Source organism: Balaenoptera musculus, chromosome 17 (assembly GCF_009873245.2).
Source record: "Balaenoptera musculus isolate JJ_BM4_2016_0621 chromosome 17, mBalMus1.pri.v3, whole genome shotgun sequence".
NCBI lineage: Eukaryota > Metazoa > Chordata > Mammalia > Artiodactyla > Balaenopteridae > Balaenoptera > Balaenoptera musculus.
Genome location: NC_045801.1, coordinates 28,183,408 through 28,205,897, shown reverse-complemented (window position 1 = coordinate 28,205,897; position 22,490 = coordinate 28,183,408). Strand labels below are relative to the sequence as shown.

Below are 22,490 nucleotides of genomic sequence, written 5' to 3'. Positions count from 1 at the left end.
GGGACTGGGGGAGGGTTTCCCGACGAGGGGGCGAATATGGCAGCTGCGCGGCGGCAGCGGCGGCTGAGACGGAGCGCGCGCCCGGCTTTGAATGAGCGGGGCTGGGACTGAACCGGCGGAGCGCAAGCTCGAGGAAGCGACCGGCAGCGCGCGTGCGCGCGCCTTGTGTGCGCGCGCAGCACGCGGCAGCTCGGAGCCTCCGCCGGGCGGGCGGGGAGGGGGAGGGGCAGGTGAGTGTGTGCGGTTCGCGCGCCCTCGAGGGGCTTCCCTCCCCCACCCCCATCCCGATCCGGACCCGGGTCTTGGCGGGGGGGTGTCCTCGGCCCTTCCCCAGTTAGCCCTCGTCTCTGCCCCGCACTTCCCGCCCTCCCACCTTCCTTTTCGCCCCTCCACCCGGTTTCCCCCCACCGAGGCCGACTGCCACTCTACGGTACTGTTTCCGGGTCAGGGTGACCTCTGGGGTGAGGGAACCGCGACCCGGAGCGGGCCCCGGGCGTGCAGCCCTCACCATGCGGGCTCACGCGTGGGAGACCGTGCTGCGGGGCTCCAACCGGAATTCCCGAGTCCCCAGATCCGCCCCCCACAGGAAAATTTGCCCGTTCTTCCTGCCCTTCCTCTACAGGCCTTGCTCCTTCCCAAGCAGATTTTTCTAAAATCCAAATCCCAGTTCACTCGGCACCCACTTGGAGCAATTGAGAGCGTTTTCACCAAACGCCGTACATATGGCGTCGGATTGTGCAACCTGAAAACGCTCCTGTTGTTTTTCGCATCTGTACAGTGGGTATGACTTTTTTTTATCAATTTCAAGTGAAATTGAAATTAACTGAAGTTAAAACATTTTAGTTATGAAACTCGTTCCTTTTGAGCCTTTCAGAAGACTTTACTTTGCCTTTGTAAGAGCCTCACTGGTATTTGAGGGCCTGACTTTGAGTTGCCTTAGATGGTCCGGTGTTCCCCCGCTCTCACGTTCTACTTCTAGTTCCCCTTCTCTTACCGCTACCGAACTTTGGTTTTTCAAATTTAAGTGAGGTCAGGTGGTTTTATTTTTGGAGCCTTGTGATATACGTTAACCTACTTCAGAGATATACAGACTTAATTTGAGGATATTCTGTACTGTACTAGATTATATGGTGTTTCAAATTTTGGTATTAAAAAAATTCAAAAATATAGTTTTAGAAATACAGCAATTAGTGACTTGTTTAGTGTGTACCAACATAGATTTTGGCTTGGCTTATTTAACAATTTGTGATATAGTGACTCTACTGAAAAGATCTCGCCAGCAGTTTACATGGAATTACAGGGAGGAAGGATACATTTAATCTTTCAGTTTCTAATGCAGCATTCTTTTTTAAAATTGTAGGTGAATCTTTTTCACTTGACACAGCCAAGCTGTCATTCCTGTTGATTTCCTAGAGATGTCATTTGTCCAAAAGCGCTGAGGATAGGTTGCTTTATGGTTCTGAACCTTATTTCGGCTACATCTCAAGTTTTTGTATTTTTGTAGTAATTTTTAAGGAAACTTTAATTTTAAAGTTAGATTATATTAGCATTTCTCAGTTCTAGAAAGTATTTCGACAGAGTAAAAATGCAAGTAGCTTAAGATGTGTACTTCGCAGACTGGTGATCTAGAGAGCGTTTCAAAAATCAACTGAGGCAATGAGTGTAGAATTTAAGAAGAGGTTTCTTAAATGGGATGTGGTGTGGGAAGAGCCTGGGCTTTGGGGTCAGTCTCTTTAACTTCTGGGTGAGTGAATGTGAACTTCACTAGCAGTTGAGCCTCATCTGTTAAATGGGAATAGTGAAACTCACCTCCTTTGTTTGTCTTTAGGATTCCAGTGAGGCCATAGAAGGTACATTGTCTAGAACTATATTGAGTGCTCAAGGAATGATAATTTCCCTTCGTTCAACAAATATTTGAGTACCTACAATGTGCTTAGCGTTGGCTAAGACCTAGAAATACCAACTGAGCAAGACTGATGGGGCCCTGCCTCCCTAGTCCCTTGCATTGTCACTAACTTGTGACAGTTGAGCAGCGTACACAGGGTTTCTGTGTACTGGGTCAGTAGTGTTTCCCATCACCTGGGGTAGTATCTGTTGCATAGTAGGTGCTAAATATACGTGTGTGTGATACACACACACACACACACACACTGAAATGGATTGGAACATTAAGTAAATATGGGTCCCAAAGAACTGATTCCTGCCTTCAAATCAGTGTAATTGATAAAATCAAAAGTGTTGCTTGATGGTTAACATGATTGCATTTTCCCCCATTTCAGGTGCAATTGGTTGGAAAATTTATCTCGGAAATTATAATACCATCACTGAATTACTAAGAATGTTTATTATTAGTGAGGTATTCTTGGCTTTTGAATTAAATAGACCTAGATTTGAATCTAGATCATTGGGTGTGGGAACATGGAAACATGAGCTTACTCTCTGCTTCAATTCTATGAAAAGAGAACAATAATATCTATCTCATAAGATGGTTTTATGGTGAGATAATACTTAAGTAGTGCTTGGCACATAGCAGCTAGTCAGTGAATATTAGTTTTTCTCTTTTATTAATCACAAAAGCAACTTTTCCACAGAATGAGGATATTCTTAATTGCTAGGGAGAGAATTCTATTCAGGTGTCAATAATAGTCCCACTTTCTGATTTACTGTTGGAACAAAACTTTAAATTTTATTTTTAGTTACCATTAAAGTCATTCAAGTTGACAAATACTTATTGAACAATGACACATAGCAGTATCTGTGGCAGGGCGATGACCATTGTTACCAAGCCTTTATATGAAACTTATTCTCAACTCTTCATTCATGTAAATCCTGAGACCTACTCTTTTCCCCAGTCCTTAAATATTTAATGTCTTCTCCCTTCAAAACATCCTGATAGAGTATCTCCTCAACTCTTTCCCCTTTTCTCCCTAGTGCCACATGCTCTACGGTCTCTTTTCTAGCTCTCTTTTTCTGTTTATAATTTTTCTGAAAATTTAGGCTAAATCTTCATTTAGGGAAGTTTGCTTTCTTTTGGTTGAGAGTTTTATTCTTGACAAATTTGCTTTAAAATGAAGCTTTTATTCATCATCTTAATTGTTCAGATCATTCTGCTCATAATGAAGCAATCAAACCTTTCTTTCACGTCTTATTTTGCAAATAGTAACTGGAGGTAACAGATGAATAAGATCCTCACGGGAAGGATTGTACAGGATAAATACAGTATATAGAAATAACTATGGTACAAAATAGAAAATACAGGTGCAGTAAGAAAGGTGCAGTAAGAAAAATACTGCAATTAAAAAGACTTTGCAGTAGTTCAGCAAGAAGTAATAAAGGCTTATGCTAGGGAGATTGCAGTGGAAATAGGGAAGAATATGGGTAGTATTAGGAAATGGAATTAGGTCTTTTTGGCAGTTTGCATGTAAGGGGATAAGAGAAAGGAGTCAAAGGTGTTGCATTTTTTGAATCCTGTTAAATTGCTGTTTGGGGATGTTTTTGACAGAAGTATTTTAGGTACTTGAACAGTGAAATTCTTAATATTTTCTTCATTCAGTTTCTTTTAGAGTCACATTCTTTTCATCCTCTCAGTAGGCCAACTCCAGGCATAGGCATTCAGAAAATCATTCAATGCATATGGCGATACGACCTGCACATGTACAAAATGCATGAGCATTGCTAAGGGAGCCTTTTGGAACTCTTCTTACTGAAAAGAGTCTACTTGCCCTTTACACCCTTCTAACCCTAGAAGTAGAAAGTGTTTTGCCTTTCTTTAGAAGGGATTGGCAATAGTGGCTCGACAGAGCAGTTTAGGATCAGGTACTGCAAGAGTTAACTGCATTTTCCTTGCTTTCTGATTTTGTTTCACTTTTATTATTTTTGTTTTGCTTTGTTTTGAACTTTCATATTAAGGTATAGTACACAAGCAGTGTATACAGTAAAATAAACTGGTGTTGCCACCACTCAAATTGAGATATAGACCTTAGTTCCCTCATGCTTCTATACCATCCCCCCAATCAGAGGTGAACACCATCTTTTATTATGTAATTTTTAACCAGTCAGTGTAATATCTTACTAGTTGAGAAAATTATTACATGCTCTTTTCAAGACTTTAGGAGGTTATTGCTCATATCTAGTAATTGAAAACAAAGCAGTGCTCTCTCCTTTAATCCACATGAAATACTTTTTAAAATAGCATATTAGTACAGTGATGGTATATTTATCCAGGGAGATTTAAATATTTATGTTATATTTTAAATTTCATTGCTTATACCCATATAAGATAATTTTAAAATAAAAGCATCTCAGTTTTGCGTAGATGGAACATACAGCTATCCTTTTCGTTTGGCTCCATGATCATTATTACTTAAGTTACATTTTATTCCCTTTTAAGTAAATATGTAGAGAACTGAAGTCCAAATATACTGTTTACTGTTTATTACTGTTTTTTTATTTTGGAAAAAAATATTAAATTATGTTTTCTTTTTTTGTTTTATGGAATCACTCTACTCCAAATATTGGTGTTAACCGACTGTAATGATTGCTTGGAAACTTTTTACTGATGGACTAGGAGTAGGATAAGTTTTAGTTGCAACTTTGTTATTAGTTTGTGCCTCACCTTGAACAGAAAAGTTAACTTCAGTGTATCTTAAGTTTGCTGGTTGAGAAAGCTAAGAAGTTGGATGATACATTGATATATTCAAATTACCCCAACATAAGAATCATGATTCTAAATGCTGACTCAGTAATTTTCCTCCTTTGACAGATGAAAGGCAAGGAAAAGCTAAAACATAAAAATTCCATTGTCAGAAACATCATTCCTCTGTGTGTGTGTGTGTGTGTGTGTGTGTGTACGTGTACATACCTGTAATTTCTTGTGACTTGATTTAACATGTGATCTACTCTACCTCTATACTGGAAAAATAACCATCTCTCATGAATTAACAAATTTTAGTTTCCTTTTACCTCTTGTGTATTTATTTTGAGTCTCTGAATGAGGAAACTTATGGTTACTTAATATATTTAACTCTAACTTATGCCAAAACTCATTTTAAGAAATATTTAAATTAGTGATTGTTAGGATAATATATGTAGTACATATATGGTATAGGTGACTAAAATGTGTAAAGAAATATTTGGAAATAATGACCATGTTTAAAAGGCTAGCAAAATAATACCTGTTTTGCCATTTTTGAGAATTTTTTTTATCCTGTGGTTGCCACGGCTTTAACTAGTTCCCAGTTCCTTAGCATTTCTTTTATATAAATCATATCTTTTGATTTAATCATAGGGAGGCAGTATGAGTGTGATCTTTTAGGACTCAATCATTAGACGACCTGGGTTCAGATTCCACTTTTGTAATTTAACGGCCCTGTGTCTTCGGGCAGCTTACTTAACCACTCTGTGCCTTGGTTTCCCTATCTAAAATAGGAATAAAATAGTACTTACCTCCAGTCCTTCATAGGGTTGTTCTGAGCATTAAACGAGTTCTTACATGTAAAGCACTAAGAAAGCTTGTATTAGAGTAAGAGTTAGCTATTATGGTATGTTGAAATGCTGCTGTGAAATCAGAGTTCCATTCCTAGAGAAATTCTGTAATATGTTTCTTGTCACTAATTGACTTAGTTTCCTACTGAAAATTGGCTCTCCATAGTTACAGATAATCAATATAAAATAATGGTACAAATGACTTCTTTTAAGATTCTAATCAGAATCTGAAAACTCGTGACATAATACTTTTTTTTTAATGTCTTATTAGATCGTTTTTACTAGATTTTTGAGCTACAGTTGACACAAAATGAACTGCACATTTTTTAAATGTAAAATTTTATCAGTTTTGATTAATATATACACTCCTGTGAAACCATAACCACAATCAAAATAGTAAGTATATCCAGTACCTCCAAAAGTGTTTACTCATGCTCCTTTGTACTCCATCCCTCCCACCCCTTCCTGCCCCATCTCAAGGCACCACTGATCTATTTTCTGTCACTAGAGATTTGTTTGTATTTTCTAGAGTTGTTTTTTTTTAATAAATCGGATCATATAGTATATATTCTTTTTTTGTCTGGCTTCTTTCATTCAGCATAATTATTTTGAGATATATCCATGCTATTGCTTGCAATAGTAGTTCATTCTTTTTTATTGTTGAGTAGTGTTCTATTATATGTTTATACCACAATTTGTTTATCCATTCACCTGTTGATGTACATTTGGGTTGTTTCCAGTTTGGAGCTATTAAAAATAAAGCTGCTATTCAAAAATAACACGTTTTTGAATGGGTGTATGGTTTCATTTATCTTGGGTAAATTCCTAAGAGTAGAATGGTTGGGTCATATGCTACATGTTGGTTTAACTTTGTAAGAAACTGCCAACTGTTTTCCAAAATGTCTGTATCATTTTACCTTCCCACTACCAGTGTATGAGAGTTACGGTTGCTTCTCGTCCGTGACAGTACTTGGTAGTTTTAATTTGAGCCATTTAACGTGTGTGTAATGGTTTTTAAGTGTTTTTGTTTTTTTAACATCTTTATTGGAGTATAATTGTTTTACAATGTTGTGTTAGTTTCTGCTGTATAACAAAGTGAAAAAAAAATGGAATGCTTCACGAACTTGCGTGTCATCCTTGTGCAGGGACCATGCTAATCTTCTCTGTATCGTTCCAATTTTAGTATATGTGCTGCCAAAGCGAGCACTAAGTGTTGTTTTAATTTACATTTCTCTGATGATTAATGATGTTGACCATTATTTCAATGTACTTATTTACCATTATATCTTCTTTGGTGAAGTGTCTATTCACACCTTTTGCCCATTTTTTAAAAATTAAGTTGTTTTCTTACTGAGTTTTGAGAGGTTCTTATGTATTCCAGATACAGGTTCTTTATCAGATATATGCTTTGCAAAGATTTTCTTCCAGTCTGTGGCTTGTCTTTTTATTCCCTTAACAGTGTTTTTGAATTGTAGAAGTTTTAAATTTTGATGAAGCCCTGTTTATCCATTTCTTTTTATGGATTGTGCTTTTGGTGTCGTATCTAAAAAAATCTTTGCCTAACCCAGGTCACAAAGATTTTGTCCAATTTTATTTTTCTAGAAGTTTTGTAGTTTTAGTTTTTGTTTTTGTTTTTGTTTTTTTTGTCTGTGTTGGGTCTTCATTGCTGCTTGTGGCTTTCTCTAAGTGCAGCAAGCGAGGGCTACTCTTCCTTGCGGTGCTCAAGCTTCTCATTGTGGTGGCTTCTCTTGTTGCAGAGCACAAGCTCTAGATGCGTGGGCTTCAGTAGTTGTGGCATATGGGCTCTGTAGTTGTGGCTTGTGGGCTCTAGAGCACAGTCTCAGTAGTTGTGGTGCATGGGCTTAAGTTGCTCTGCAGCATGTGGGAGCTTCCCGGACCAGGGCTCGAACCCACGTCCCCTTCATTGGCAGGCAGATTCTTAACCACTGCGCCACCAGGGAAGTCCTAGTTTTAGGTTTTATATTTACGTCTGTGGTCCATTTTGAGTACTTTTTGTAAATGGTGTGAAATATGGATTGCAGTTTTTTGGGTTTTGGTGGCTTTTTTTTGGCATATGGGTATCCAGTTTTTCCAGCACTATTAGTCAGAAAGACTGTCCCTTCTCCACTGAATGGCCTTCACATGTTCATAAATTTCAGTTGTTCACATTTTGTGGGTCTATTTCTGTACCTTCCATTCTGCTCCATTGATCTATTTATCAGTCTTGACGCCAGTACTACATCATTTTGATTACTGTAGCTTTATAATGAATCTTGAAATCAGGTAGTATTAGCCCTTCTGCTTTGATTGTTTTCAACATTGTTTTGACCATTATAGGTCCTTTACGTTTCTATATGAATTTAAGAATTAGCTTATCAAATTTTAGAGAAGAAAGCTTGCTGAGATTTTGATTGGGATTTCACTGAATCTGTAGTTCAATTTAGGGAGATTTGATATCTTAACAGTATCAAGTCTTTGAGCCATGAAAGATCTTTAAGTTAATAAGGGTCTTTTAATTTCTCTCAGCAATATTTTATAGTTTCCAATACATAAGTCTTTCATTAGATTTGTCCCTAAGTACTTTATATTTTCTGTACTCTTATAATTTTTAAAAATTTTAGTTTGTGATCATTTGTTGCTAACATATAAAAATACAGTTGATTATAGATTCCATTGAATTTTCTACATAGACTATAGATACAGTTTTACTTCTTCCTTTCCAATCTGAATGCCTTTTATTTCCTTTTCTTCCTTGATTGCACTGGCCAGAACCTCTGCTACGGTTTTGAGCAGAAGTGACAAAAGCAGATGTGCTTATGTTGTTCATAATCTTAGGTGGGAAGTGTCCAGTTTTTCACCATTAAGTCTCATGTTACTATGGGTTTTTCACAGATGTCCTTGGTCAGGTTGAGAAAGTTCCCTTCTATTTCTAGTTGGTTGTTTTTAAGGAGTTTTGTGTCTGTTCATAAGATACTTGGTCTCTAGTTTTCTTTTCTGATAATGTCTTTAGTTTAGATTAGTATCAGTGTAATGGTAGCCTCATAGAGTGAGTTGATAAAAAATCCGTCTCCTTCAGTTTTCTGGCAGTGTGTGTAGAATTGGTATTACTTCTTAAGTATTTGATAGAATTCACTCATGAAGCCATCTGGGCTTGGGGGATTTTTAACTACAAATTCAGTTTCTTTAATAAATACAGAGATTTTCAGGTTATCTATTTTTTCTTGCTGTGCTTTCATAACTTGTTTCTTTCAAGGAACTTGTCCATTTCATCTTGTCAAATATAGGCATAAAGTTATAATACTTTCTCAATATCCTCTTCATATTTGCAGACTCTCCAGTAATGTCACCTCTCTTTTATGATATTGGCATAATTTGTTATTAGGGACATGTGTTTTGGGTTCTTAAGTACTTTTGATTAACTGACCCCTTTATCATTATGAAATGAACATTTTTATGCCTGCTAATATTATTTTCCCTAAAAATCTGCTCTCTGACATTGAAATAGTCAATTTAACTTTCTTTCGATTAGTGTTAGAATGGTATATTTTTCCCTCATCCTTTTGCTTTTAACCTATTTGTGTTTTTATACTTAAAGTACATTTTTTGTAGGCAGCATGTAATGATATAATTCCTTTTTTTATCCTATCTAACAATCTCTGGCTTTAAATTTGCATTTAATGAGATTATTGCTCCAGTTGGGTTTAATTCTGTCCTCTTGCTATTTGTTGTCCTGTCTAATATTTGTTCCCCTTTACCTTGTTTTCTGCTACTTTTTCTATTGAGTATTTTCTGTCTTCTCTGTTGGCTTATTAGCTATAACTGGACTTTACCCCTCAGAGAATATGATTTAATTGATTTACTAGGGGTGGGCCCAGTTATCATTTCTTTAAGTATGTGTGAACTACTGGACTAGATGATCTCTATAGTTCACTTCCAGTTTATTAGCTATGTGCCCATAAGTTATTTGACCTCTCTTAATTTCCTCATCTACAAAATGGGTATGATAAAATGTATCTGTCTAGAAGTTAAAAGTTTTAAATATTTTGAATAGTATTAATATGTTCATATGATTCAAATTTCAAAAGGTACAGAAGACTCAGTATATACTGTTTTATACTTTTTTGATTTTTTCATTTTTTAATAGAAAACAAATTATAAATAAATTGTAAATAGATAATTTAAGTACAATTTAAAAGACCATTCTGAGAATAGTTTGAAAAGGTTTTTTTTCCTCCCAACTATTCAAAACTTTCTTGTCAATATGATTTACATTTTAAGTTTTAAATTTACTGTGTTATATTTGTACTTTCTAAAGGAAAGTAAAAAATATGTCTGATTTTTACAGTTCATAGTAGGACTTTTCAGGTTGACTTCAGAACACTAGTATAGCTTATGAAATCACCTTAATGCATTTATTTTTGTGCTCTTTTCCACAGGTTTTGATTCCCACCATGGCTATCACACAGTTTCGGTTATTTAAAGTTTGTACCTGCCTAGCAACAGTATTCTCATTCCTAAAGAGATTAATATGCAGGTAAAGAAATTTTATGTTCAAATTGACCTGGTTATCTTCTTGCTGATTTTAGATACAGTCATAACTACAAAAAGGCAGGACATATTATATTTAAGCTAAATATCTTGATTACAATATTCATTTATTAATCTCTAGTATTTTTTATATTTTTTTCAGATTTTTATATATTTTTTCAGATCTAGAAAGTAGAGGTTCAGTTCTTTTCTTTCAAATTCTTACATCTTCCATTAAAATAACATTCTTAGTACTATAGAATTTCAGAGATAAACAAACTAACTTTCATTGTTGTAATCATCAGAAAGTTTTTATGTACATAATTGTTTTATTATCAGGATGTTTTAAGATGGTTAGGTGGAATTAGGCATAGGTATTTCTTTTTTTTTCTTTTTTTTTTTTTTTCTTTTTATTTATTTTTGACTGCATTGGGTCTTTGTTGCTGTGTGTGGGCTTTCTCCAGTTGTGGCGAGCGGGGACCACCCTTCTTTGTGGTGTGCGGGCCTCTCATTGTGGTGGCCTCTCCCGTTGCAGAGCAAGGGCTCTAGGTGCGCGGGCTTCAGTAGTTATGGCTTGCAGGCTCTAGAGTGTAGGCTCAGTAGTTGTGGCGCACGGGCTTAGTTGCTCTGCGGCATGTGGGATCCTCCGGAACCAGGGCTCACACCCCTGTCCCCTGCATTGGCAGGCAGATTCTTAACCACTGTGCCACCAGGGAAGCCCCCATAGGTATTTCTTTACATACTACATTATGAGTGTTATTTTTATGTTAAAAAAAAAAAAAAACTTTAACAGAGAAACCCCAAACAGAATAGATTTTTTTTTTTTTGTCTCTTAAATAATATTCCAGAATGTACAGGTAGTCCAGGGTAGATAAGTCCTTCTGCTTCAGTAAGTCATTCAGAGACTCAGATTCCTTCTATTTTATCATACTACCAGACCCTAGAGCTGTAGTTCCTAAACCATATGCCAAGGTACTTCAGGGCTTGCATTACACTCACGGGGTACTGTAGGATACTTTAAATTTTCCAACAAAACACAATAAATGTGATAGTGTCTATTAAACGCTAAACAAACTGTTGGCTCAGGGTAGTTCACATTTGCAACATTAGATCCTGCAGTATGTTTTGATGATGTTCTTGAATATTTGAGATAAGTTTTTGTTTACTTGTATTTTGGGTGACCTATCTTTGCAAAGCTAGGTTGTAATTAAAAGCAAGTACTAAACCAAAATTAATATGGAACAGAAAATAAGGGTGAGTCCAAGGCTTGAGAAGCTGTGCAGTATCCAACAGGCACACACCATTCCATTAATAAGTAATTGTGGTTATTAAAGAGTGAAATCAACATATTATTTTTTCTTTAAATTCATATGTATTTTTTTCTAATGGCTACTAAGCAGATAGGACATACATAAGTATTGAATTGTTCGGGCCCAACTACTTAATCAGTGGAATTGTTAGGTATTTCTTTTGGCCTAGGAGTACTGTGAAAAAAGTACCCACACAGTAAGAGTAGGATAGAATAAAAGAGGAAATGGAGGGCAATCAGCTCTTTTTTTTAGTGGATATGATTTAGAAGTTACACACAATTCTGTTCACAGCCTATTATCCAGAGCTTAGCCACCTAGCTGCAAGGGAGGCTAAGAAATGTAATCTCAAGCTAAATGGCCATTTTATGACTACTAAAACTCTGAAGATTAAGTGGCATTGAATTTATTGTTAGAAGTAGCATAGCCAGAAAAAAACTAGGTTAAAGCAGGATGAGTATGGGTATTAATGCCAGGAGGCTGGAGGTTAAAAAGAAGTAGTTGTGTTAACAGTGGTGATAAATTATAGGTGTTTTTCTCTTTGCATCCGTTATTTTCTAAAACTTTTGTTGAATATAGATTTTAGTATAAGATACTGCATTTGATTTAAAAATATTAAGGACATTTCTGTTGTCACTATGAACTTCTTTTGTCAACATAAATATATTTAGGATTGATTGTATGTTCAGTTTTAAAGAAAACTGACCCTTTGTTAGAATAAGCTTTTCTTGTCAGAAAGAACCTAGATCATGTGGTCTAAAATACCAGGTTTACATCATAAATTTAGTAGTAGACTGTATTTTTTATTCATCCTTTAAACAAAGTACGATTTCTAAACTTAGCTGACTTTACCAACTAGTTCTAAGCCGATGCTTCATAGATTATTTGAAATGAAGCAAGTGACTAACCATTTATAATAGCTACCATTTTTTAATGTCTTATTAAAAAGCAGGCACAGTCTAGTGTCTAGCTACTTTAAATGTCAGTTAAATCCTCACAACAACCTTGCAAATGTAGGTTTGAATACCTGCCTTTTACAGATGAGGATACTCAGGCTGAGAGATAGGTAATTCTAACTAGATTCATAATTAATAGAAGTGACATTGAAAACCATGGTTTACACAGATTCCATAGCCCATGCTCTTAACAACTCTGTGACAATACTTACCTACTTTAATATAGTACTTTTCCCACTAATCCTTAAAACTTGTTGGGTACAGTTTATAGTTCAACCCAGTGATTTTCAAACTTCTTAATAGTTTAATAGTAATCTTAATGAGAAACCAACTATGTAAAACAAAAGCCAGGCCACCCTGGTTAAAACAGCATAGGTATCCGAGAGCTTCACTTACAGAATTCACAGTACTCTTAGGAGCATGGTTTGAAATCAGTTTGTGTTTTTGTTTTTGGCTTTATAGTCCTCCTGAGTTTGACTATAATTCTGAATCCTAAGCCAAAAAGCCATTGTGTTATCCTGTCCAGTATTTACAAAATATTTAAAAGATATTTGATATATGCCTTTTCTTTTCATATCTTAACAAACAATTGTTAATTATTAAAATAAATAATTCAAAAATTGAAAAAGACCTTCTCTTATAAGCCTTAAGTTACTGTCCGTAGTGCTTTTTACCCATGCTTGTTTTGGTAGTTTCTTGAAATAAACTATTTCATTTTTGTTTTAGATCTGGCAGAGGACGGAAATTAAGTGGAGACCAAATAACTTTGCCAACTACAGTTGATTATTCATCAGTTCCTAAGCAGGTAATTTTTTTTTTGAATGTTGAATAAGTGTTCCAGAACCATATTTTTCAAACTGGATTGCCGACCATTAGTATGTCATGAAATTAATTTGGTAGTCAGGGTCAGGATTTTTATCGTTGTTATTAAATTTTTATTAATGTTATTAATGTTATTAATGTTATAATGTTATTAAATTTTTTTATTCTAAAATTTTTATTTTGTTCTTTATTTTCTGTTTCTTTGCTGAGGTTTTCTTTTTTATTGGTCTTAAGAGTGTTTGCTATTGCTTATTAGAGCATTTTTATAATAACTATTTTAAAGTCTTAGATAATTCCAACATTTATATCATCTTGGGGTTTGTGTCTGTTGATTGACTTTTTCCATTCAAGTTGAGATTTCTTCATTGTTCATTTGCAGGTTACTTCATGGATATGTTGAATATTATGTTTGGGACTCTATCTTATTTAAATACTATAAAGAATGTTATTATTTTATCAGGCAATAAACCTGGTTAAGGTTAGATTACAAGTTCCAAGTCTCCTTCTGTGGGCTGTAATTTTAATGTCAGTTCAATTTTTAAAGCAAAAAAATTTTCTTTTGTTTTGTTGTTTTTTTTTAATGGGTAGAACAGAATGTCTAACTCATAGAATATTTCTTTTAAACTTTTCATCTAGTTTTGGTATGTGGTATAAAATTTGTATTTTCCCATTGTTCAAAAAGTTTGAATAACCAATGTTTTAGAAAGCTCATTTTTCTAATAAATGATGAATTTTGTGGCTGACAATGTTGATCATTTAAATTTAGACAGATGTTGAAGAGTGGACTTCCTGGGATGAAGATGCACCCACAAGTGTAAAGATTGAAGGAGGGAATGGGAATGTGGCAACACAGCAAAATGCTTTAGAACAACTGGAACCTGACTATTTTAAGGACATGACACCAACTATAAGGAAAACCCAGAAAGTATGTTAAAAATTTGTGCTTTTTGAGATTAAACTATTAAACTGCTCTTCAGATTCCTATAATTAAAATTAGTATAATTAGTATTTGTTAGAAAGCCTATTTCTAATTAGCAATTATGTTTTCTGTCATGTTAAAGAAGCTTATATATTCAAGTGACCTGGACATAGATCTAGTGAATTGTACCCCCAAGTCTTTTAAAATTGTGTCTAAGCATTTATAGAAATCCTACTGTATGTCAGATTCTAGACTCCAGTCTCTGCTATGGAGACTAAGCTGGATAAGATACAGTTCTAACCTTAAAAGATTAGTTCACAGTTCAGTGATGTCTACAAACTGTTAAGTAGTTTCCATTGTTTATAACCATTATCAAACTGATGCAAGACTCTGAGAACTTAGTGTAATTGTTGTGGGTTTGTGTAGTCATCCACACTTTATTTTATCCCTTTTGAGTTATATAGTTATACATGGACAATCACTTAAAGATGCAGGGAATTATTAGAAAAAGAACAACGGCTGAGTATTTTCCTTTCTTTTTATCAAAATAGTACATGTACATTTGAGAGTTGTTTTTAAATTTATTTATTTATTTATTTATTTTTGGCTGCGTTGGGTCTTCATTGCTGCACGCGGGCTTTCTCTAGTTGCGGCGAGCTGGAACTACTCTTCATTGCGGTGCACGGGCTTCTCATTGCGGTGGCTTCTCTTGTTGCGTAGCACGGGCTCTAGGCGCGCGGGCTTCAGTAGTTGTGGCACATGGGCTCAGTAGTTGTGGCACACGGGCTTAGTTGCTCTGTGGCATGTGGGATCTTCCTGGACCAGGGCTCGAACCCGTGTCCCCTGCATTGGCAGGCGGATTCCTAAGCATTGTGCCACCAGGGAAGTCCCTGAAAATTGTTTTTAAATCAAAGAATATAGAAGAGCTTATAATGAAAAGCAATAGACTTCTGCCCCATCATTCTTCATACCAGTTCTACTTCCTAAAAGCAGCCACCCATAACTTTTTCTGTTTGGGCTTCTAGCATTTTTCATCATATCTGTATATAGTATTCTTATATTGCTGTGTCTTGATTTACCAATCACAGATATTGTCCACTGACTTCATACTATGGTAAACGGGGGTTTATTTCGTACCACCTTACCCCTCTTACCCCCTTTTCAAATACTGTAATGTTTTTATTCCAATCTACCTCATCAGTCATCCTGTTGTTTTCAAAAGAAAAAAATACTTAAAGTTCCATTGTTCAATCAAGCATAGAAAATATTTTTTATAAATATACTTATAAAATGAGGACATTATTTATTCCACAATTCTCTAATAGGGTTTTTCACCCTCTTCTACCTTCCAGCCAGTTTCATCTGTATATTTATTTTTAGATTTTCAAGGCTGATAACATTTACATACTGTAATCATAGTTGTTTTTGTTGAGTTGTCCAAATGCATTAAGTTGTATATTTTTCAAGGAGTTTTAAGTGAATTTCTTAGTAGATGAGTACCTTTTATTTTGAAAGTCTATTTTGCTGCTCTTAATAGGAACTCAGTATATTACAATAGTACCTTAATAAATTAGTTAGAATGAAAATGCTTTTAAGCTACAAAACTAATCCTACTGGCCTGAAAGAGCTAATGTATTCACAGATACCCACATGCTTAGAGAACTGGTTATACTTCTGGTAGGATATGATACATATTCTTGTTTAATACAGTGCCTAAAAATGCCTAATTATATTTTGGGGGGTCCAGGGAAAGTAAGGAAAGAGGAAGAGGAAAATTTATTGTTTTAGAAAAAAGTGAAATATAATTTTTCTTAGTATGCGACTGATTTGTGTGACAATTGCCTAAGAATTTTGGTGCTCTTTATAGACTTAAAAAAAATTTTTTTTACATTGTAAATTTTAAAAGAAGAAAGGTAGAACATATTTTAAATAATTATAAAATGCTTTGGTCAGTTAATTTGTCTGTGTTTATATAATGATGTGTAAAATGTTCCTATAATTCTCTTTTGATTAATCTTTCAGATCATTATTAAGAAGAGAGAACCATTAAATTTTGGCATCCCAGATGGTAGCACAGGTTTCTCTAGTAGACTAGCAGCTACACAAGATATGCCTTTTATTCATCAATCTGTAAGTATGCTAATGGTATCTAGGCAAGAGATTTTTTTTCATTTCTGTTTTATTAAAAGAAGAAGAAAAAAATTAAAATGAATTGAACATAGTATTTCTTTTGTATGGCTTTGAAACAGGTTTAGCAGATCAAGAGAGGTTACCAATCCTATTCTTTTATGAGATTATAAATTACATCAGATATTAAGATCAGGGTCCATTGTACACATAAAAGATAGAGACAAAAATGTTATTTAAAAATATGACCTTTACATTTTTAAGTCTTTTGTCATTTACAGACAGTTCTGGGTGTACTCTGATGCTTTTGCAAAAATGTTCGTATAAAAGGGTTTCATCTTCAAGGAATTCATGGAAAAGACTCTGACAAGTACAGGTTTCTGGTAACTGACTATACTGCTGAACTGAATGAATAAGCATTTTCAGAACTCTAATGGAAAACTGATGAATTCATTAAAGTGCTAACAAAAGATCAAGATGAAAAAAAAATTAATTACATGGGACTGAATGAACTGATGAGGATGATTATAATTTTTGTGACTTTCTGTTTGAATGAAAAAAAAAATCCCACAAGGACTCAGAGGCAAAAAATATACAAATCAATTTTCACTGCAAAGTAAAGGAGCTGTTAACAGTGGAGGATTACTGGACTGAATGTCAATATTATGACATAGTATGAGTGTGTTTCATGTTTGGTAATTGCAATCATTGTTGCTTTTGTTGTGGTCATCCATTTACAATGCTTGGTGTCAGTTTATTTATCTCTTGTAAAAAATAAAATACGGTGTGTGTGTGTGAAAAAAAAAAATATATGACCTTTAAAGAGATTACCACTAAAATTTAACCTTAATAGCAGGTTATTTTTAAGTAAGTTATGAATTGTTTTCCTAGTAGGGTATATTTACATTTAAAGTGTGGTTTAACTTAAAATAGATTTGACTTAAATACAACACTTCTAAGGACAAAAGTAGTGAGGAAAGTATGTAACTGTGATTTTCAACCTTGGAGGCTATCAGAATCAGCTTTGAACTTTTCCTTTTTTTTTTTTTTTTTTGTTGATATAGAGATGTCACATTTAATTTATTTGAAACAAATTTAAGGGAAAAATCATTGTGGAAACTCTCCTATAAATGACTGAAATTCTTATATCAAACTAAGTCATTTTTTTATCTAGTGTTGATATGAGAAAACTCTTTTCTCAGTAGAAGTGCTCTATTTTTTAAATTAGCTCCATAAATCTCTACATTCTTTCCAACTGATTAAGACAAGTTCACATTTGAAATATGAGGAGTCTGAAATGGAAGTTGAAGGTACTCAACAGTATATAAAGTACTTTCTAGACTAAAAGCTTTCCTTAGAACTGCGATATAAAAGGCAGTGACTAGGGCTTCCCTGGTGGTGCAGTGGTTGAGAATCTGCCTGCCAATGCAGGGCACACGGGTTCGAGCCCTGGTCTGGGAGGATCCCACATGCTGCGGAGCAACTAAGCCCGTGAGCCACAACTACTGAGCCTGCGCGTCTGGAGCCTGTGCTCCGCAACGGGAGAGGCCGCGACAGTGAGAGGCCCGCGCACCGCGATGAGGAGTGGCCCCCGCTCTCCACAGCTGGAGAAAGCCCTCGCACAGAAACGAAGACCCAACACAGCCAAAAATAAATATAAATAAATAAATAAATAAATAAAATTTAAAAAAAAAAAAAAAAAAAAAAAAGGCAGTGACTAAATATATAAAATGATAGCCAGATTACCAATAAGTGTACATCTCAAACACAAATCATTACTTTGCATTTAGGGAAGAAAAGTATTAAGTTCTTGCATCTTGCTTAATGTTCAACCTGCTTATGTAAGTAGATGTTGGCTTTTTGGTTTTTTTTTTTATTCAAACAGAAAGTCACAAAAATTAAAATCATCCTCATCAGTTCACTCAGTCCCATGTAATTAATTTTTTTTCATCTTGATCTTTTGTTAGCACTTTAATGAATTCATCAGTTTTCCATTCGAGTTATGAAAATGCTTATTCATTCAGTTCAGCAGTATAGTCAGTTGCCAGAAACCTGTACTTGTCAGTCTCTTCCATGAATTCCTTGAAGATGAAACCCTTTTATAGGAACATTTTTGCAAAAGCATCAGAGTACACCCAGAACTGTCTGTAAATGACAAAAGACTTAAAAATGACCACGGTTAAAGATTTGATGAAAGTTCATGATAATGCAATTCACAAGGAAATTTAGTTATTTCTGAGATACACATTTTAAAGTAATAACTAGAATTATGACTTATAACATTATACCAGAACATATAAGATTTTTAGGAATTTTATGTAATGTCTGAAACATTTATATTAACATATTTCCATACAAATAACCCAAAGAAAGTTTAGTATTAGTGTTTTGTTTTGTTTTTTTTAATTACTTTATTTCATTTAGTTTTGGCTGCATTGGGTCTTTGTTGCTGCGCGCGGGTTTTCTCTAGTTGTGGCGAGCGGGGGCTACTCTTCGTTGCGGTGCGAGGGCTTCTCATTGCAGTGGCTTCTCTTGTTGTAGAGCACGGGCTCTAGGTGCGTGGGCTTCAGTAGTTGTGGCACGTGGGCTCAGTAGTTGTGGCTTGCGGGCTCTAGAGCACAGGCTCAGTAGTAGTGGCACACGGGCTTAGTTGCTCCACGGCATGTGGGATCTTCCCGGACCAGGGCTTGAACCCGTGTCCCCTGCATTGGCAGGCGGATTCTTAACCACTGCGCCACCACGGAAGTCCTAGTATTAGTTTTTGTTTTTTTGTTTTTTATAAATTTATTTATTTATTTATTTATGGCTGTGTTGGGTCTTTGTTGCTATGCGCAGGCTTTCTCTGGTTGTGGCGAGCGGAGGCTACTCTTTGTTGCAGTGCGCAGGCTTCTCATTGCTGTGGCTTCTCTTCTTGCGGAGCACAGGCTCTAGGCGCACACACTTCAGTAGTTGTGACACGTGGGCTCAGTAGTTGTGGCTTGTGGGCTCTAGAGCGCAGGCTCAGTAGTTGTGGCGCGTGGACTTAGTTGCTCCACACCATGTGGGATCTTCCCGGACCAGGGCATGAACCTGTGTCCCCTGCATTGACAGGCAGATTCTTAGCCACTGTGCCACCAGGGAAGCCCTTTTTTTTTTTAAATTTTTTAATTTAATTTATTTTTTTATACAGCAGGTTCTTATTAGTCATCAATTTTATACACATCAGTGTGTACATGTCAATCACAATCGCCCAATTTAGCACACCACCATCCCCACCCCCCCGTGGCTTTCCCCCCCTTGGTGTCCATACGTTTGTTCTCTACATCTGTGTCTCAACTTCTGCCCTGCAAACCGGTTCATCTGTACCATTTTTCTAGGTTCCACATGCATGCATTAATATACGATATTTGTTTTTGTCTTTCTGACTTACTTCACTCTGTGTGACAGGCTCTAGATCCATCCACGTCTTAACAAATGACTCAATTTTGTTCCTTTTTATGGCTGAGTAATATTCCATTGTATATATGTACCACTACTTCTTTATCCATTCGTCTGTCGATGGGCATTTAGGTTGCTTCCATGACCTGGCTATTGTAAATAGTACTGCAATGAACATTGGGGTGCATGTGTCTTTTTGAATTATGATTTTCTCTGGGTATATGCCCGGTAGTGGGATTGCTGGATCATATGGTAATTCTATTTTTTGTTTTTTAAGGAACCTCCATACTGTTCTCCATAGTGGCTGTATCAATTTACATTCCCACCAATAGTTCAAGAGGGTTCCCTTTTCTCCACACCCTCTCCAGCATTTGTTGTTTGTAGATTTTCTGATGATGCCCATTCTAACTGGTGTGAGGTGATACCTCATTGTAGCTTTGATTTGCATTTCTCTAATAATTAGTGACATTGAGCAGCTTTTCATGTGTTTCTTGGCCATCTGTATGTCTTCTTTGGAGAAATGTCTATCTAGGTCTTCTGCCCATTTTTGGATTGGGTTGTTTGTTTCTTTAATATTGAGCTGCACGAGCTGTTTATATATTTTGGAGATTAATCCTTTGTCTGTTGATTCATTTGCAAATATTTTCTCCCATTCTGAGGGTTGTCTTTTCGTCTTGTTTATGGTTTCCTTTGCTGTGCAAAAGCTTTGAAGTTTCATTAGGTCCCATTTGTTTATTTTTGTTTTTCTTTCCATTACTCTAGGAGGTGGATCAAAAAAGATCTTGCTGTGATTTATGTCAAAGAGTGTTCTTCCTTTGTTTTCCTCTAAGAGTTTTATAGTGTCTGGTCTTACATTTAGGTCTCGAATCCATTTTGAGTTTATTTTTGTGTATGGTGTTAGGGAGTGTCCTAATTTCATTCTTTTACATGTAGCTGTCCAGTTTTCCCAGCACCACTTATTGAAGAGACTGCCTTTTCTCCATTGTATATCCTTGCCTCCTTTGTCATAGATTAGTTGACCATAGGTGAATGGGTTTATCTCTGGGCTTTCTATCTTGTTCCATTGATCTATGTTTCTGTTTTTGTGCCAGTACCATATTGTCTTGATTACTGTAGCTTTGTAGTACAGTCTGAAGTCAGGGAGTCTGATTCTTCCAGCTCCATTTTTTTTCCCCCCTCAGGATTGTTTTGGCTATTCGGGGTCTTTTGTGTCTCCATACAAATTTTAAGATGTTTTGTTCTAGTTCCATAAATAATGCCATTGGTAATTTGATAGGGTTTGCATTGAATCTGTAGATGGCTTTGGGTAGTATAGTCATTTTCACAATATTGATTCTTCCAATCCAAGAACATGGTATATCTCTCCATCTGTTGGTATCATCTTTAATTTCTTTCATCAGTGTCTTACAGTTTTCTGCATACAGGTCTTTTGTCTCCCTAGGTAGGTTTATTCCTAGGTATTTTATTCTTTTTGTTGCAATGGTAAATGGGAGTGTTTCTTTAATTTCTCTTTCAGATTTTTCATCATTAGTGTATAGGAATGCAAGAGATTTCTGTGCCTTAATTTTGTATCCTGCAGCTTTACCAAATTCATTGATTAGCTCTAGTAGTTTTCTGGTGGCATTTTTAGGATTCTTTCTGTATAGTATCATGTCATCTGCAAACAGTGACAGTTTTACTCCTTTTCCAATTTGTATTCCTCTTATTTCTTTTTCTTCTCTGATTGCCATGGCTAGGACTTTCAAAACTATGTTGAATAATAGTGGTGAGAGTGGACATCCTTGTCTTGTTCCTGATCTTAGAGGAAATGCTTTCAGTTTTTCACCATTGAGAATGATGTTTGCTGTGGGTTTGTCATATATGGCCTTTATTATGTTGAGGTAGGTTCCCTCTATACCCACTTTCTGGAGAGTTTTTATCATTAATGGGTGTTGAGTTTTATCAAAAGCTTTTTCTGCATCTATTGAGATGATCATATGGTTTCTATTCTTCAATTTGTTAATATGGTGTATCACATTGATTGATTTGCATATATTGAAAAATGCTTGCATCCCTGGGATAAATCCCACTTGATTATGGTGTATGATCCTTTTAATGTGTTGTTGGATTCTGTTTGCTGGTATTTTGTTGAGGATTTTTGCATCTATATTCATCAGTGATATTGGTCTGTAATTTTCTTTTTTTGTAGTATCGTTGTCTGGTTTTGGTATCAGGGTGATGGTGGCCTCATAGAATGAGTTTGGGAGTGTTCCTTCCTCTGCAATGTTTTGGAAGAGTTTGAGAAGGATGGGTGTTAGCTCTTCTCTTAGTATTTGATAGAATTCACCTGTGAAGCCATCTGGTCCTGGACTTTTGTTTGTTGGAAGGTTTTTAATCATAGTTAGCATTTCATTACTTGTGATTGGTCTGTTCATATTTTCTGCTTCTTCCTGGTTCAGTCTTGGAAGGTTATACCTTTCTAAGAATTTGTCCATTTCTTCCAGGCTGTCCATTTTATTGGCATAGAGTTGCTTGTAGAAGTCTCTCAGGATGCTTTGTATTTCTGCAGTATCTGTTGTAACTTCTCCTTTTTCATTTCTAGTTTTATTGATTTTTGAGTCCTCTCCCTCTTTTTCTTGATGAGTCTGGCTAATGGTTTATCAATTTTGTTTATCTTCTCAAAGAACCAGCTTTTAGTTTTATTGATCTTTACTATTGTTTTCTTTGTTTGTATTTTATTTCTGCTCTGATCTTTATGATTTCTTTCCTTCTGCTAAGTTTGGGTTTTGTTTGTTCTTCTTTCTCTAGTTCCTTTAGGTGTAAGGTTAGATTGTTTATTTGAGATTTTTCTTATTTTTTGAGGTAGGCTTGTATAGCTATAAACTTCCCTCTTAGAACTGCTTTTGCTGCATCCCATAGGTTTTGGATCGTCATGTTTTCATTGTCATTTGT

The 22,490-nt window shown here is 35.7% G+C and overlaps 1 protein-coding gene and 1 non-coding gene across 4 annotated transcripts in view; one reads left to right on the top strand and one right to left on the bottom strand.

Annotated features, from left to right (window-relative positions):
• Positions 1-22,490, top strand: part of EBAG9 (estrogen receptor binding site associated antigen 9) — a 33,604-nt gene continuing 11,114 nt past the window's right edge. The window contains exons 1-6 of one of the 3 annotated variants that reach the window (XM_036830742.1): positions 468-781; positions 1,361-1,441; positions 9,921-10,018; positions 13,001-13,079; positions 13,863-14,021; positions 16,038-16,145. In XM_036830742.1, the coding sequence (XP_036686637.1) occupies positions 9,936-10,018; positions 13,001-13,079; positions 13,863-14,021; positions 16,038-16,145 (429 nt within the window). In that variant the 5' untranslated portion in view covers positions 468-781; positions 1,361-1,441; positions 9,921-9,935. Of the gene's footprint in view, positions 231-466; positions 782-1,360; positions 1,442-9,920; positions 10,019-13,000; positions 13,080-13,862; positions 14,022-16,037; positions 16,146-22,490 lie in introns of those variants that run through there. The other 2 variants (XM_036830744.1, XM_036830743.1) reach the window with 2 other exon arrangements.
• On the bottom strand, positions 6,585-6,691 carry LOC118883875. Its single transcript, XR_005017110.1, has one exon. It is a non-coding gene; the product is annotated as a U6 spliceosomal RNA (small nuclear RNA).